Here is a 17,563-nt window from a genome sequence, read left to right on the forward strand (position 1 = left end):
CAAACAAAGTACTGATGTCTGGAGTTCGAGCTAAATTAATAAACTTCAATATATGTTGGGATATTATTATGCCTTCATTAAAGGTTCCAGGGTTTAAGGTTTTACAGTTTTACATCACAAGCCCTGTGTTGAAGGCTGTAAAAACTACAAGGTGCTTCCTTCTACATTTGTCAGTTATCAGTTGTGTACCATAAATAATTATTGTAACAGGATTGACTTTTTAAGATCATTTTTACTGGCAAATGTTTCAAAACATAAAATAAAGTGAGAAAATAAAGAGACTCAAAGGCTGCGCATTTGTCACCCGCATACGTTTTTTTTCTTCTTCTTTTTTTTTTTCTTTAAGTTTGGTGTTAAAAATTACAGTGTGAACGCTAAGTGATTCAGGACTAAATGCATAATTTTCTTTTTTGGTTTAGAACAAACCAAACTACAACTGTGAATACTTTATGGTCACTTTTAATCCATTAAATGCATCCTTGCTGAATAATATTATTTTCTTTCTTAAAAAAAAAAAATGGCCCAAAATGTACCAACTCAAAACGTTTGAATGGTAGTGTATGTATACAAGGGACACAATATATCTTGTAGAATGACCTGAATAATGTCTCAACAAAATAAGAGTTAAGTGAAGTGAAAAGTCATTGAATGTCCCTTTAAAACATGTAAACCCAACGTGTGTGTAGTCCTGGTAAACCCTACATTATGGGGACAAAATGTCCCCAAAAATGGCAATATCCGAAATCCTTGTCCTTGTGGGGACATTTTTTGGTCTCAATGAGGAAAACAGCTTATAAATTATACAGAATGAAGTTCTTTGAAAATATAAAAATGCAGAAAGTTTTCTCTGATGGTTTTGTTTAGGGGTAGAGTTATGGGATATAATATACAGTTTGTACAGAATAAAATCATTACATCTATGGAAACTCTCCATAAAACATGAAAACACAACATTCGTGTGTGTGTGTGTGTGTGTGTGTGTGTGTGTGTGTGTGTGTGTGTGTGTGTGTGTGTGTGTGTGTGTGTGTGTGTGTGTGTGTGTGCGCATGCATGTGCGCGCGTGTGACAGATCTCGGCTCTGTGAAGTCTTCTTTCCCAACAGGACACATTCACGAGTGACTGGTCAAAGATTGTATTTCTCCACACCAAAGCGCTCTTCCACTTTGTTTACCCAGCCGTTCACTCAGGATTTTTTCTCTTCTTTTGTACTCTTTTGTTGTCAGTGTTGTTTGCATTTCACAAAACAGCAAATGAATTCCTCCCTGGAAACTGAACGAATTCAGGCCAGGATCGATCAGCAGCCATCACAGCAAGAGACTATTTTCCTTTCTTTTGTGACGGAGAGAGAGAGAAAGCAGGAGAGAGAGACTTAATGCTTTTAATGCTACTGTGCCATTGTCAACAATTCCCACAGAATAGATGCAAAGAGCACAAAATCACCTGTGCCTTTCATCAATGCTGATTCTATCCATCCAGTGTCTCTCGCTCCTGTTCTGCATGCCATTTTGTGTGCGTTGCATTTGTGCAAACAGGAAAAGGTAGCTTAGTTCAATGTATTCGACCGAGTTGGTAATTGAAGGCATTGTACCTTTAGATTTATTAGTTGTTGTGTTTCCAGATTTTGTTTTGTGCGTTTTTTGGCTTTTTATTTTAGACCCAGGGTGTTATTGTAATTCCATTCTTGTAGATGAAAAATGCAATGCAGGCATTTCTTCGACGTGTTTGTTGGTTTAGGGGTTGGAAACGTCAGCCTCGCGTTAGATGCAGGTTTTTAATCACTTTCTGCTTCATCTTCTCGGGTTACGAAGATTAAAGGTGCCGCTAGACCCAGGAAATAGCTGTTGTGTAACGTGGGAGGGCTGTTTTTCAGCTGAATAATTTAAACGTGAGCAGTCAGTTGAGTTCTGTTCCTGTTGTAGGGAATTATATGTGTCAGTGCGTGTTTATGCATGAGCGTTTATATCTGTATTTACTCTTCCTCGCAGGAGGTGGTGTCCGTGGAGCGGGGTCGAGGTGGGCGTCTCCTGGAGGAACCCAAGACCCTGCTCTTCAGAGCGAACTCTTTCAGCCTACAGGTCTCCATCCAGGACATCCCCCAGTTCCTCTGGAGCATCAAACCTTTTACCACCTGCCAGGTGCTGTTCTCATAAATATGGATGCCAGCTCTGTATGAATATGCATGAGTTTTGTTAATATGCATATGAGGCTGAATATTAATAAGATGTCAAATTCCAGTGTTCATTTGACTGGTCATATGAATATTAATACAGCTCTTTTTAAGGTAGTTTAGCCAGAGGCCGTGGTAGGAATTTAGCTGGAGATAAGGATGTCTTTTCACCCTGTATGGTTTTAACAGGAAAATGTCAGTTAAATATATTTTAAAAAACGTTTTAAATGGACAAATTGCAGAACTGTGATATATTACTATTGTTTTTCAAAGCCCCTAATCCTATTATAACTTTGGTGCTTAATACCTTTACACTTTATATCGATAGTCCACTTCAGACATTCTACTAACTATAAGTAAGTTTGCAACTACACGTCAACTAACTCTCATTAGAGTATTAGTTGACTCTTAGGTTACGGTTAGTAGAATAAATTGACATGTACTTGCAAAGATACTTATAGTCAGTAGAATCTCTGTTGGGGGAGCATCACAATAAAGTGTTTAAGCAGACAGTCTAATTATACTCTAATCACTGCTAGTTGACATGTAGTTGCTAAGTTACATATAGTTAGTAGAATGTCTAAAGTGGACTCAAATCATGCAGCTTGTTGAGGAGAGCATTTCTTGCATTTCTAAGCATTTTTTGCTTACCAGAAAATAAAACAATCCCCCCCAAAAATGCACTTATATTGAAGAAGAGACCCAAAAATATCTAGAGCCCTTCATAGAGCTTATTTTCACTTGGACTGTAGCAACACCCTATCACTACATAGCATTAGTATCATGGTGTCAGGTTGAGCATGGGAAAGCAGCACTCTCTATTTAGCTTTATTTGCTACACCAGCAGAGCTATTTGTCAGTATTTGTATTATTTTATCAAATTGTTTCTGTTTTTGGATGACACATTCTCAAGAGTGTGTTTTTCTCAATGCTGTTTACCCACCATTCCTTTCTTCGTAAAGCTTTATGACCGCAGGCACATTTTTATCCAAATCATACCCATAGCAAGAACTGTTTTTTTCATACTAGGCTGTGTTCTGGCAGGGCCGTCAGTGACATGACACTAAGTAAATTAGCTTCAGCGGCTCCAACAGCAGAATAACAATAAGGAGGAGAGGAGGCACATATTGGTTGCTATTGGTTCGTACTGAAATATTCCCTCTTTCCTCCTCCTTCCTCTTTTGGTGCAGGAATTCTCCTTCTCTCAGGTGTGGTGCAGTAGCCAGTCTCCTCTGCAGTGTGCCTTTTCTCTGGAGCGCTACAGTCCAGCAGCCAATCAGCTCTCCTGTAAGATCAGTGTTCGGCAGGTCAAAGGTCATGAGCAGATCCTACAGGTCTACACCACCATTGCTGAGGTTTGGAAGACAAAAACTCATACTGTATATTAAAAAAACAAAGATATTGACAAAGTGCAATAGAATAAGATATCGTCTTGAGCTTGGAATATTGATGGTCCATTTTTTTTATATATACAGTGGATCTTTTTGAAGTGGGTTAAACCTTAAATCTGGAGGTTCTGATGCCAAAAAGCATAAAATATTTATAATTTAATGCAGATATTATGTTTTTCAGCAATCAAAAAAGTTAATTAATACAGATCAATTAATATCAGATATTGAATGTGTTGATCCAAGTGATATTATTTGTGCTTTTGACACTAGTGAACTTGAACAACTGGATTTTCAAAACAAAAACTCGACAAACTGTCAAAAATTTTTTACTTTTTATTTAAAGCAACACTAAGTAACATTTTTTACCTTAAAATAATGTTTCCAAAATGGTTTCAACTGTTCATCAAGTCGTAACAGGGTGAAAGGCACTTCTGGATTCGCTTTGCAGCCCTATATCTGCGATAACAACACTATGCAAGTTTGCCAAACCGGGTCGCGTTTCTGTAGTTCGAATGAGACATAAGAAAACTACAAATTTGACTTGCTTTACGTCAAGCGTTACAATAGTCATTATTTAGTTTTTCTTCGTTTCTGATGTCGCAATACATCATACTTTCATGAAATCATGCAACATACTCTACCTTGTCTGTGGACATCGTTCATTCAAAGCCGGTGCTAGATAAACAGCTAGCGTGCGTGTGACAGTAGACTGCGGGCGGCGAAATTATTTACGACAGCGGTAATGGACAATTCCGCTTCCAACCTGTTGGGGGACCGAAGAGGAAAAGTTCCTTAGTGTTGCTTTAATCACAATAATCGTTCCGGATTGTTCTAGCCCAATTTAACCGCTCTGTAAACTCTAATATGTCACTGCAATACTTTTTTCCCTCCAGAGTGAAAAAGACACAGTGCCATTCTTCACACAATCGGACTGTACCATAACCTCCCAGACGGGGTCCAGGGCCTTCAGAATCCCCCTGTCCATTCGCCAGCGAATCTGCGCGACCTTCGACACAGCGAATGCCAAGGGCAAAGACTGGCAGCTCTTAGCCCAGAAACTGCATATAGACAGGTGAGAAATTAATGTAAAAATACACAGCAGATGAACATTGAACATGCTTTGTTCATAAGTACACATACGGATGGTGACATACATGCTCAAATACAAACAAAACTGGACCTCAACATATGGAATCCCAAACATCTAATTTGCTCCAATTTCCTCTAGCACATGGCCACATTAACCATCGGCAGAGCCACAGGCAGTAACTGTAGTGCTGTAATGAGATCTCATGCATCCCGCAAGCCCCAGTTTCTAGGAGAACATACCTCATATCTGTGGTAACACACTGACATAGATATGCAGACCTTTTAAAGGGACAGTTCACTCTTAAATGCAAATTCTGTCATCAGTTACTCACCCTAATGTCATTCAAACCTGACGTGTTTAACTGTGCGTTATATTTTGAATAGATGTGGATGTGGATAGTGAAGGACTATATTTTTTGTGAATAAAAACTTGCTTCTTGGTCTGTTTGACACAAAATTGGTGCATGGCTTCAGAATACTTAAAATTTAATGACTATATTGAATATATAGTCATATAGACCAGATTAATGCTACTTATTATGGTGCGTGTGTGCGTACTGTACTGTAGTACTGCGTACTGTAAACAGTACAGACTTTTACATGGTAGAAAAAAAAGTGTTTTAAATAAGTTTGCTGTTCATTTGAACCTTCTATTTATCAAAGAATCCGGGGAAAAAAATGTGTCCTGGTTTAAAAATATTAAACAGCACAACTGTTTTCAACATTGATGATAATAATAAGAAATGTTTTTGAGCACCAAATCAGCTTATTAGAATTTTATGTTCCATTGAAGAAAGAAATAACAATATGCTGTGGAAGCTGAAAGTACATGAATTTTCATTATTCATTCAAATCCTTTCCTTATTAAATTACTTTTTGTTCTCTTTCTTTTGATTTTTGTATTTATTTTTAAAAAACATCCTAGGTCTTCTGCCCAGCTAGCAATTTTTAATAACAGTTTAATTCACTAGCTGCGTCTTTTTTTCTTTCTTTTTTACATTTACCGTGGTGATTTAAAAAATGTTTGACAAAAACATTGTGCAAAACAGACTCTGCGATCAAAATGTCCAAAAGGTTCTCGAAACTTTCTTTCGTGATGTGTGGTTTTTTATATACATATATATATATATACATATATATATATATACATATATATATATATATATATATATATATATATATATATATATATATTTTCACCAGGGACAAAAAGACAGAGTTGTTTTTGAAATGAAGATGGAAGGATTTAGGGGAATTTTTTAGCTGGTCAGAGCTCCAGGCAGTGTGTAATGAGAATGTCTCCTCCTTGTTAAGCGGATTTCTGCAATTACCTTCTGAGGATGTGCAAGCTCGTCTAAACAGCGCAGAGGGCAATTACCCAGAGAGCTGTGGTGCAGGAGCTGGTGTAGCGCAACACTGCCCCCTGTTGGAGTCCCAATACCCACAGAAAATCAAAGAATGACAGTGTTTACATCGCCCCATCAGCGCTGTGACATATTGTTGATGGACTGGTTAATGGTGAGGTTAAATATCTTGATGAAAAGACCAGCATGGCATGTTTTGTGACCTCACCAGGCTGTTTAAATAGCAAGTGTTTTCTACAGCAAGACCATCATAACCAACTTGGAAATCAGCAAACAACATCAGCCCACTGAATGACGGTTAATTTATTTATTTTTTTAGCTGTTTTAACTTTATTGACTGATACGACTCATTAAGTGCATCCATCACAATATGAGGTAACGTTACTACATTTCAATTTGAATTTACTTCGTGACCGTTAAAAAAGTATGTTTTGTGTAGTATGAATATGTGTAGCATTACATCCGCCATGTTGTTACTGTCATGCAACCTACCAGTGTCAGTTGCGTCGCTTCACTGCCATTCATAAATCCTCTTCCTTGGCCTCATGGGATAGTAAAGTGTCCACTGAATGTACACACTCCAGAATCTCAATGGAAGTAGTTGGTAATCTGTATACACCTACTACTTTCGTGTTTTTCAAACACTATGTTTTCAGACATACTATTGTTTTCACAAACTATATAGTAGGGAAGTATTCAATTTCAGACACAGAGATTGGTTTCTAAAATAGCATTATTGGAAGGTCAGCATGAGGTCAAAATGAAGTACTTCTGCCGTTTAATACAACCATTTGCATTAAATGTGGAGGCAGAAGATGGACTGTCTGCTTCTTTAAGACACACACCTGCAAAATTGTGATTTTCTTTTCTGTGATTCAATTATGTCTCGAAGATGGGTTGATTTTCTTCAAGCAAAACTTCTTTAATATCCTTCTCGCTTTTATAAACTAATTTAACCATTTTGATTTGTTGTTGGGGCATACAGGCATTACAGGATAACATTATTAAATTGAAAGTTATGCAGACTGAGAATCCTTGCAATAGAGTGTAATAATTCAGTGTCTGAGCGGAATAATATGAGTTTATATAACCAATCTTGTGGGTTAGAGCATTAAGAATTTAAAATAAAAATACAAAAACGCTGCTTATTTGTGTGTTTAAAACTTTTAACCTAACAGCTGATTTTCTTTAGCATTTATTCATTTAGGTTAATGTTAATTGTAAACGTATAAATATACTGTTGTTAAATGTTAATTCATAATACATTAACTGTTATTATTTTATACAACTTAAAAATAAAATAAAATATTAGATTATATAGAAATTAACATTAACCTAGATTAATAAATGCTGTAAAAATATTGTCCATTGTTGGTTCATGAGACCTACATAAACTAATGTTAATAAATTGAACCTTATATTAATGTGTTACCAGTAATTTCTGATTTGAGATTCATATTCACTCATGAATGTAAAAGGTTGGTTTTTATGAAGCAGTTATGAACTTAAAATGATATAAAATACCAATGAAAGTCTATTTAAAATGCTTGTTTTGCAAATACAATTTCATTCGCATTTTACTTCTCCTCACCATGCACTTAAATAGTCTTAAAAAATTAAGAGTTATCATTTCAGATTTGTTCCTGCTTTCTCTTAGACCTAAGCCCCTTTCACACAACGCTTTGAACCCGGCAAATTGCCAGAGCGCCTTCTGTGTGAACGCAAACTCGACCCGGGATTTATGCCGGGATCGATGCCGGGTCGAGTTTGCGTTCACACAGAAGGCGTTCTGGCAATTTGCCGGCAATTTCCCGGGTTCAAAGCGCTGTGTGAAAGGGGCTTCTGATTCCGGAAAATCACTGGCAGTGTGAATCAAACGAACCCGGGTCAAATCCCGGGTCACTTTATCCGTGTATTTTCCGGAATCTCTGTGTGAAAGGGGCTTTAGAGGGACCTTGTTAAGTCATTGTTTAAATTGTATTTTTGTACTTTTCAGTGTTCAGATTGTGCTGTTAATCCAAGTTTGTCCTGAATTTTCCCCCCATACAGAAACCTGGGTTATTTTGCGTGCCAGACGAGCCCGTCCGCTGTCATCCTGAGTTTGTGGGAAGCTCAGCACCAGGAGCGGGGGGATCTGGACTCTTTGGCCAGCGCTTTGGAGGAAATCGGCAAAGTTCAATCTAAACACTCCACCAGCGTTGACACTCTGGACCGCATCAGCAAAACCATCCCCTCTGGCGACTCTACCATAAACTGCAGCAGTGAGGAGCTAGACGCGAACCACACCTAAAAACACTTTCCTTGGAAATGAAGACTAAAACTGTCCTTATCGGAGATAAGAGGGTTCGACAAAGGGAGAGAGGAGGCAGCACTTGAGTTTGCCCCAGCCCTGCAAAAAAGTAGCTCCTCCCTCTCCTTGACTTATAAAAACAGGGTGTTAAAGATGGGTTGTGACCAAATAAACAAGCTTCAGTGATTCACAGAAACACTCTCACACACACACACACACACATGCACACAGTATTCCTATCAAGTACCCTTAAATGCATCAGAACAAACTGACTTATACACTGAGCCTGTCTGATGAAAATTTGCAGCTAAGGATTGTGGGTATACTTTCATGATCATTTGTTTCCGTAATGGCGAACTGCTAAAGTTCGACAGCCTAAATGTTGATTCGCGACCACGAGACCGGGCTGCCTCGATGCTTCAGAGTGTTGAAGAATGTGTCGTCGTTTTTGTGGGACACTTTTGTTTTGCGTCTTTTCACAACGGTTGTCTGCATTTCTGAGTAACTTTCTGATTGCAAATAGATTCAAAACAAAAAAAAAATAAAAAAAATCTGTACTATTGAATACTATTAAAGCCTGTTGGATAGCAACCAGTGTAAACTGAGAGATGTACTCGAAGATAACCAAATCAAAATGTTGTTATACACCATTTACTTTTGCAGCTTATCAAAATATATAATTATTATTATTGTTATTTTTTTTGTCTAAAGGAAGAAATATAAAAGAAGAAAGCAGAAAAGGACTAATGCTTAATGTGAAAGTGTGTTTTGAGGTTTGGAATATGATAATACATTTAAAGGGACAGTTCACCTAAAAAAAAATCTAGTTTGTAACCTGTGCACTGTATCCTAAATTCTTCTAAAGCCATATGATAGCTTTACATGAGAAACAGACTGAAATCACCAGTCCCCATTCTCTTTTATTATGTTAAAAAAGTGACAAGTGCATTATTCAATTTGTTTGTCATTTTTGGGTGAACTATCCCTTTAAATGTCCATGCTGACTGCTGATTGGTCTGAATCCTTCTCTATCAGCTGTTTCTCAAAATGACGAATGATGGACAGCTCTGTGTAAATTCATCAGATAATCCAGTAAAAATCCATCAAACATATTTTGACAGGAACCTCTGATGGTTTGATCTGGATGTAGAGAACACGTACTCGTATCAAGCGAGTGATTTCCATATGTGATTTTTTCCCCCTGTTGTTTTATCTTTCCTCATACATCTAGTACCAGATTGTGACCTCATATTGGCCCGATGGAGTCAATGATGACAATTGAAAAAGCATTTTTAACACATCTCGCCTGCTGGAAACCCACAATGTGCTGACAGGTGCAGATGCATACATGAATAATGCTGCATATAATCAAGCTCACATGGGAACATAAAGCGTACAGTATCTGCTGCCCTCTCATCTCATCCCAGGTATCTCACATCACTTCATCTGAGCGAAAGATGAGCTGATAATGCTAGATTATCATAAAACTGTGAATATGTGATGAAATCGTCTGTTGCATCAGACTATAAAAAGAGATTGTGCTTTTTGATATGTGAAATTGTTAAAACCTTATATGTGCTGTGTCTGAGGTACATTAGGGAGGGAATGAGAAAAAAAATAAGGAAGGGAGACGGGAAGGAAAGAAGAGATTTAAAATAAATAAAGAGAGAGGAACTGCGAAATGAAAAAGATTGGAAGAGGAAAGACCAAGAGAGAAAAGTGAGGAGATAGAAAGTAGAAGGGGTAGAAGAGAAAATGGGAAAAGTAACAAGAGGAAATGGGTAAAGGGAATATGATCAAGAAGAGGGAAAGGAAAGAGAAGAGCAAACAGGAAGGAAAAGAAGAGGAAATGGGAAGAGGAAGGAAAAAGGGAGAACGAGAGGAAATAGGAAAATGGAAGAAGAGGGAAATGAAAGAGAAGAGCAAATGGGAAGGGGAAAAAAGGAAATGGGAAAGGAAAATGAAGAAAAAATGGAAATGAAGAAAGAGGGACAAGATAAAAGGGAAGGAGGGAAAAGAAGGGCAAATGGGAACGATAAAAGAAACAGGAGGAAATGGGAGAGGGGAAAGGGAAGAATATGAACAGAAAATGGAAAAAGAAGAGCAAATGAGAATGAAAAGAAGAGGAAATGTGAAGAAAAATAAGAGGAAATGGAAAATGGGAAGAGAGGCGAAAAGGGAAGAGAAAATGGGAAAGGAAAAAGAGAAACAGGAGGAAATGGGGAAGTGAGGGGAAAGGGAAGAAGATGAATAAGAAGAGTGAAAGAGAAAGGCATAAATGAGAGGGGAAAGGGAAGGGAGAAGAAATGAAAGGAAGGGGAGGAAAAGGAAATGCCATGATGGCAGTTTTAATGGCATGGGTTTACGTCCCTGTCTGAACGTACATTAACAGTACAGTAACACAGAAGACCCTGTTATAAATGTTGCTAGTCGAGCAGAGCGCGCACAGGCATATGGGATGTAGCGCGTGAGAGAGAAACAAAAACGTTCTGATAGATTTATTTTATTGGGATACAGTTCTGTTTGTGATGGTTTATGTTGGATTCTGAAAGATTATCAGTCTGTTCTTCTTCTTTTTTTCGAAAGAGAAAGGGTGCTAGTGCCAGTGTCATTTGAATAAATATTTATTTATTTATTGGCAATGGGAAAAAATGTCTTCAATAGCCTACTCCTTTTTGAATGCATTTGCACTGATCTGCATGGGAGCAGCGCAGAATCACAAGAAACTGTTTTATTTTTAATGTTGAGATAAAATAAGTGAATGAAACATATCCAAATGCGTACCATATGGTATCTAAAAAGGGCATGTCAAATATGGAAGATGTAAGAATATGCAGTATTCATGAAACAGTAGGCGCTTTACTACACTTTACTATCCCATAATGATATAGGAGCTGACCAGGTTGCAGCATAATATTTAAATTATTATTATTATTATACAAAAATGTTGAACTGTAAGCTGGATGAATCTTTAAAAAAAATAAGTGCTATTAGTAGGCTAGTAAGAAAATTGTTCCTTGTGGTAAACTATCCCTGAATCCGACTAAAAATGTAAATTTCTGTACATTTTTATTTTTATGAATAGCGTGTGAAAATCTCATGTGACAAAGATGAAGTTGCATGATTTTATTGTTACATAATGTGTTTTGTTTTTCAAACCATTACAAATGATAGACTGTATGGCAGTACTGCGGTGTGCAGAACGCTAGTACTCCATTCATGGCCTGTGTGATGTGTGGCGATGCAGTAACAGATTATCAACAGCAGAGGGCGGCAGATAACTTGATATTTCCTCGATTTCTCTACTACCGTTTACAGCTGCTTCTCAACCCTTTTTCAATCCAAGGCCCTCTATTGTCCACAACCATATTCGAAGGCCACGTGAATTTTCCAGCTGTTTGTGATTTACTGGAATTAAATAATTAAGGATTTAAAAAGATATATTTTTAAATAATATAAATCTATACAAGATCAAATATTCTAGAAAAATTTATAGACCATGTAGGTGTTTGCAAACATCGATGACGTGTTTTGTGGGCGGAGCCTACCTGGTGGCAGAAAATGATAGCTCTGCAGTTAGCACCACATGGAAATCACGTAATAAAAACAATAAAAGGTAGTTTTAAAGTTCAAAATATAAAAAGTCAGTTCTGATTCACAAAATGATTTACTAATTGATGTATTTGTTTATGTAAACAGCATTTATTTTATACAGCATTTTACACTTGAAATGCTCTCACTTTAGATCAGTGTTGTGAAGCAGGTATTGCTTAACACAATGATGTTTACATTAAGGAAGGATGCCATTCCAGATGTTACAGGCCTCAGCCAGTGCCGACATCTCCAGCCTGGGCCTCTGACACTCACCAAAAGTACGCACTTCCCTGGAGCTTCACACTCCCACTCAAAGTCTTAACCTAAACAATCCAGGTCTCTGGATAACACAGGGTTTGTGTGTGTGTGTGTGTGTGTGTGTGTGTGTGTGTGTGTGTGTGTGTGTGTGTGTGTGTGTGTGTGTGTGTGTGTGTGTGTGTGTGTGTGTGTGTGTGTGTGTGTGTGTGTGTGTGTGTGTGTGTGTGTGTGGCGATGACTGCTTTACACAAGCATCTCAGTCACCAGTCCCTTATAATTCCAAAACTGTTGCCAATCCCCTAGAGTCTCCACACTTCAGTTTCAACTGCGTTAGGCCTATTGGACAAACTGATGGTTCCTGTGAAGTTTATGTCCTCCCAGTAGAGGGAACCGCATATGTCCTGATGAAAAACTTCCCTTTTCCTTTGTGCTTCGAGGGGCCCAAATCAGATATGGATCAAGTCACAAGACGCAACGGGGGAATAATTTACTCAAGGCCTCAGGCGCTTTCAGGAGGTTCTAGTTCGCTAAACCGCAAACATATCCACCGCACGGCACAAGTCAGTAATTACAAAACTAGCAGCTCGGTTTTAAAGAGCCGGTTCTACCCCTTTAAGCCAGGCCCGAGGTTGGACGTACTATAGTTTAAAGGCTTCTTTGAGGTGTCCTCATTGGTTTTTGTTCATTAAATGAAGGTTTTATTGTATTCACGGTGTTGTGTGAGTGGGACGCTTTGTCCCCTACTGTTCACAGGGGCAAATGAGCCTGTGACTCGAATGAACACAGCATGTCCGCCAGATGTCAAACTCTACAGGGCAACCTCCACCCTGCTTTTTCTCACCGACTAACTGCTGGGACAACTGTTCTCACTCAAATGGATAAAAGATGACTGTCTCTTTTCCTTTTTTCTTTTCTCTTCTCTCTCTTACTCACTCTCTCAGGGCCGGATGAAAGGCCTCCCAAACACCCACTCCATTTGCATGCCATTCAGTCCAGAACACACAGGGAGCCTGTGTGCCGGAGAGAAGAAGGAGAGAGAGGGAAAAAAAGAGATAGATGAAGAAAGAGAGGGAGGGAGCAATGCACAGAGCAGGAAAGGTCACAGCTAACTGTATAACTACAGCAATTTCAAGCAAGAGAGATAACTAGATAACGCTCAAGTACGCGGCTTTGTGCAGTGAAAGAAAGCGAGAGACAAAAAGAGGAGCAGGGGAAAGTGGAGTCATGTGAAGCTCATGAGGGCAGACCTTTCGAAAAAGGTCTGAATTGTTGTTCACTGCCTTGTTTTGCCGTTTACTTCCTTTGTAGCTTGGATACAAGCGCGCACTCGCTCTTTCTCTCCGTTTTATCACTTTTGTTTTCATGGGGAAGCGATCAGGGATCAGTTGTTTGTTAGATGCACTCAAGGAAAGAAGAAAATATTGACTGAAAAAACATGTAAAAATGCTGCAGTAAACAATGTTTATTGGGGACCCTAATTAAACATGTATTATAGATTTAATAGGACGATGTATGTGGTTTTACTGCAAAATACTGTTAAAAAAGCATAGTTTGTATTATATTATATTATAATATATTAATATATGTTTAAAAAAAACACCTTATAATTTATTAATTTTCCCAAAAGTCCCTTATAGGGTGCATCACATTTGATGTGATTGTCTTTTTATATATATACACTGTTAGACTTTTCAAGGGTTTTTTACAGTAACTTACTGGCAACACTGTTGCCAGTAAGTTACTGTAATTAAGAGTTACAGTACCAAACCGTATTTCAGTTTTGTGTAATACAGTGCATTACTGTAAAAACGAAGCTAATCAGTACAGTGCATTACTGTAAAAACTAAGCTAATCAGTACACTACTGTAATTATTTTTATTTGTACTAAATATAAATTAGATTTGATAATTTTGATATATGATTAATTTTATTTTTATCCTACATAAGTACTACTTTCATACAAACCAATTAGACAGTTATCACAAAATACAATTTTTTTATTTAAAACATTTCATATATATCACAAAATAAACATGCCAATGCTGGAAATGATGTGTGAAATTTTTACACATTAATGGGTAAGTTTAGAGACAACATTTTTTGTGTTAATTTTAACTCATTCATTGTGTTAATGATTTTAACAAAGTAAATATGTCAGAGAGGTTAGCACAAAGATGTGTAAACGTGTTAAATTAACACATTATGTGCTGTCCTTCACTGCAAACATTTTTGAAAACATACATAAAATCATAAATAAAACATTAGCATTTGACTAAATGAATGTAGAGTCATTGGTTGTTTAGCTTATACAAGTATTATAATGAAATATCAACCATTACATTCATAAAACTGCAGAATATAAATACATTAAGCATTCAAAAAGGAAATGTCCAAAACAGGACAAAACACAGTTCTTTTCACAATACAAGACACATAACCCCACCTTAAAAATAATTTCACTTATTTCCAAAAATGTGTTGGATTCATGTACACTGGTGGCCAAAAGAAGTATTTAAGTGTCTTAATGTTTTTGAAAGAAGTCTCTTTGATGCTCAAGAAACATTTATTATTATTATCAATGTCTGATGTCTACTCCATCTTTTCTACAGCATAGGAGTAAAAGTCATCATCAAAATAATCTTTAAAAAGCCAACACAATGTTTTTGTCCACCTTTGTGAATAAATGAACTTCTCCAAAGATTGGTTCCTGTTCAGAACTTGATTGACAACATCAGAGTGTTCCCTGGTCTGCATGCGTGCCCACAAACACAAATGTACTCAGTCCTTCAGAGGAGATCCCGGTTCCAAAACTATATGAGAGAGAGAGAGAGAGAGAGAGAGAGAGAGAGAGAGAGAGAGAGAGAGAGAGAGAGAGAGAGAGAGAGAGAGAGAATATTAGTGTCACATTATTTTTAACCTCCTTTTTTGTTAATTTTTATTATTATTTTCACAAAAACTTAATATATATTTGTAAACAGCTTTTGTCAATAAATAGCATACAAAAGAACTAAATTAAATTATGCCAGATTAAATTTTAATACTTACAAATCCTAAATTCTGTCCAAAAATGCTGAGATGCATAGAAAGAAGTTGAACGACTGAAATAGATGATTTTAGCCCATTTCAGCTTGTCTGCAGTGAAGGAGTACCTGTTTGAGACAAATACACAGTAAGATACATGCAAGAAATCATTGTGTGATGATCGTTCTCCTTCCTACAGTAGTTAACCCACCTGTGCGCTGATATTAGGACCTTCCTGGTCAGGTGGAACTGCAATGGTAGAGTCGCTGGCTAATAAAATATAAAAATAATGCAAAAATATAAACTTAAGTTGTTTAGAATGCTAGATTTGGTCTGAATGAATTAGTGAGAGTTTTACTGCAGTGCTTACCTGGATACATTTAATCTGGTGAGACTGAACAAAGACAATGGTCCATCTTCTGATTGGTTCATTTGCTGTGTAATAAAGTTAGACATAATGCAAAGGTCACTTATTTGATATAAAGTTAGCCAATTTTATAGAGATTTTATAAGATATTGTTAGCTACCTAGTCTGCACCAGTGGCTCAAAAGCAATTTTCACATAGTGTATGCTAATCATTTCAGCAAACTTCTCAAAATATATCACAAATGGGCTGGCCTACCTCTGGAATCTTGCTAAGTCACTGGCGCGAATTGGCGCTTTGTTGCAGTTGCCTTTAAACACAAAAATGGAAGTAAATATTAAATTCCATAAAAATAAACTATAATATGGTATAGTTTGCAAACTAATGCTAAAACTATAAAGGTTCTCATCAGTAGGCCAACATTAGGATATAAACAGAATTTCACATTAGTTTATTCACATTTATTGTTAATGTAAACGCGTTGCTCGTTGGCATATTTTAACTCGACAATTCAATAATCTAACAAAGTGTGTAAAATGAAACGTTAGCTCAGTTTACCATGGTAAAGTTCGTTACCGCCATGTTGACGACGAGTAACGTTAGGCTAACGTTAACGTTATAACATACATTAAACTGGGCACAATCCTGTCAACATACACAGAATGTTTTTTTTTTTTTTTTTTACCTTGCTTGCTGATCTCTCTCTCGGTGAAGTGAATTCCGTCTCTTCCCCGGGCCAGACACGAACGTCGCGATCCAACAAAAGACAGACCCCATTACCTACACTGGATGTCTGTCTGACGCGACACGACAAATCCCAGACAGTGTAGTGATGCGCCGCGGCCGTTATATTTCAGACGTAGTCCGATACGAGTCCAAGCGCTCGCACTAGTTCTTACAAGGGATAAACAGGTTTGCATTTAAAGGTCCGGTCGCTTCAATGTGTCCAATATAGACAGCCTCTGGCTATTATAGCGTTGTAGACACGTGGTGTAAGGCAAAAATTAGGAAATAAAAAGCACGGTGGAATGGTGCCAGCCAGAGAGGCAGTTACGTCAAATACATACAGCAAATTTAAAAAATACAGTAAGTCTCTGTATGTGGTGTTAGACGTCACAGAAAATTCCCATGATGCAATTGGAATCACAGTTATTTACTGTAAAGAGAAATAGCAGTATAATACTGGGGGATTTAAAGTAAATAACTGTAGAAATTACAGAAAAGTCTAACAGTGTATATATATATATTTATGCACAATGGTGTTTTGTTGCATATAAATTTAGAGTAAAACTTTAGGGTCCAATTCTCATGCATATTACTATAGGATATTGTTTATTAGTACTTATAAAGCACGTATTCTGCATGACCATATTCTACATCCCTTAATACTACCTAATTCCTTCTAAATATTAGTAAGCAGTGATTAGGAGTTTATTGAGGCAAAAGTCATATGGTTAATGGTTAGTTAATAGTGAAAATTGAACACTAATCTAAAGTGTGAATAAATTTGGTATTTTATATTGTTTTATTGTTTTGCAATCCTACAGTAAATATATTGTAAAATACAGAGTGCAGCTGCAATGCAGGAAATGTTTACTGTAATTTTCGTGATATCTAGATCCCCCCTCCCCTCTCCCCTCCATCTCTTCATGGCTGGCTTTTCCATTTCAGCCCTGCTGTGCACTCTTCCATGAGTTCATAGCTGAAGATGTGGAATATTGTCTGCAGCAGACTTCATGCTGAAATGTAACCCGGAGGAATGTCTTTATGAATCCTACTCCATCATGATCAAACGTTATGAAAATGTGTGAACTCGGAACAATGAAATAATGGAACCTAAAATTGACAACCGATAGCTTTGCTTAAACTAAATGTGACAGTCTAAGCAGCACAGCGTTGTTTTTCTCTCTTTTGGGATTATTCTTACTTGGAAAAAAAGTATCATGATGTTGCCTTGGTTTTTAATGCAATGATATTTGCATATTTACGTTACATATTTGTAACATGCAAGCAGTGAAGTCCAA

The 17,563-nt window shown here is 37.2% G+C and overlaps 1 protein-coding gene and 2 long non-coding RNA genes across 8 annotated transcripts in view; 1 reads left to right on the forward strand and 2 right to left on the reverse strand.

Moving 5' to 3' along the window:
* Positions 1–9,850, forward strand: part of unc5da (unc-5 netrin receptor Da) — a 225,137-nt gene extending 215,287 nt beyond the window's left edge. For all 6 annotated transcript variants that reach the window (XM_082140471.1, XM_082140472.1, XM_082140474.1 and 3 more), the window contains 4 exons: positions 1,986–2,135; positions 3,358–3,522; positions 4,452–4,630; positions 8,061–9,850. In XM_082140471.1, the coding sequence (XP_081996597.1) occupies positions 1,986–2,135; positions 3,358–3,522; positions 4,452–4,630; positions 8,061–8,301 (735 nt within the window). In that variant the 3' untranslated portion in view covers positions 8,302–9,850. The remainder of the gene's footprint in view (positions 1–1,985; positions 2,136–3,357; positions 3,523–4,451; positions 4,631–8,060) is intronic.
* Positions 1–17,563, reverse strand: part of LOC309477284 — a 347,071-nt gene that overhangs the window by 327,097 nt on the left and 2,411 nt on the right. The window lies entirely within an intron of this gene.
* LOC309477283 lies at positions 14,181–16,594 on the reverse strand. Its single transcript, XR_014198599.1, has 6 exons — positions 16,225–16,594; positions 15,798–15,849; positions 15,545–15,609; positions 15,386–15,444; positions 15,199–15,302; positions 14,181–14,963 (listed from the first exon to the last, which is right to left on the reverse strand). It is a non-coding gene; the product is annotated as an uncharacterized lncRNA (long non-coding RNA).

Source organism: Leuciscus leuciscus (assembly GCF_965113295.1).
Source record: "Leuciscus leuciscus genome assembly, chromosome: 16".
Taxonomy (NCBI): domain Eukaryota; kingdom Metazoa; phylum Chordata; class Actinopteri; order Cypriniformes; family Leuciscidae; genus Leuciscus; species Leuciscus leuciscus.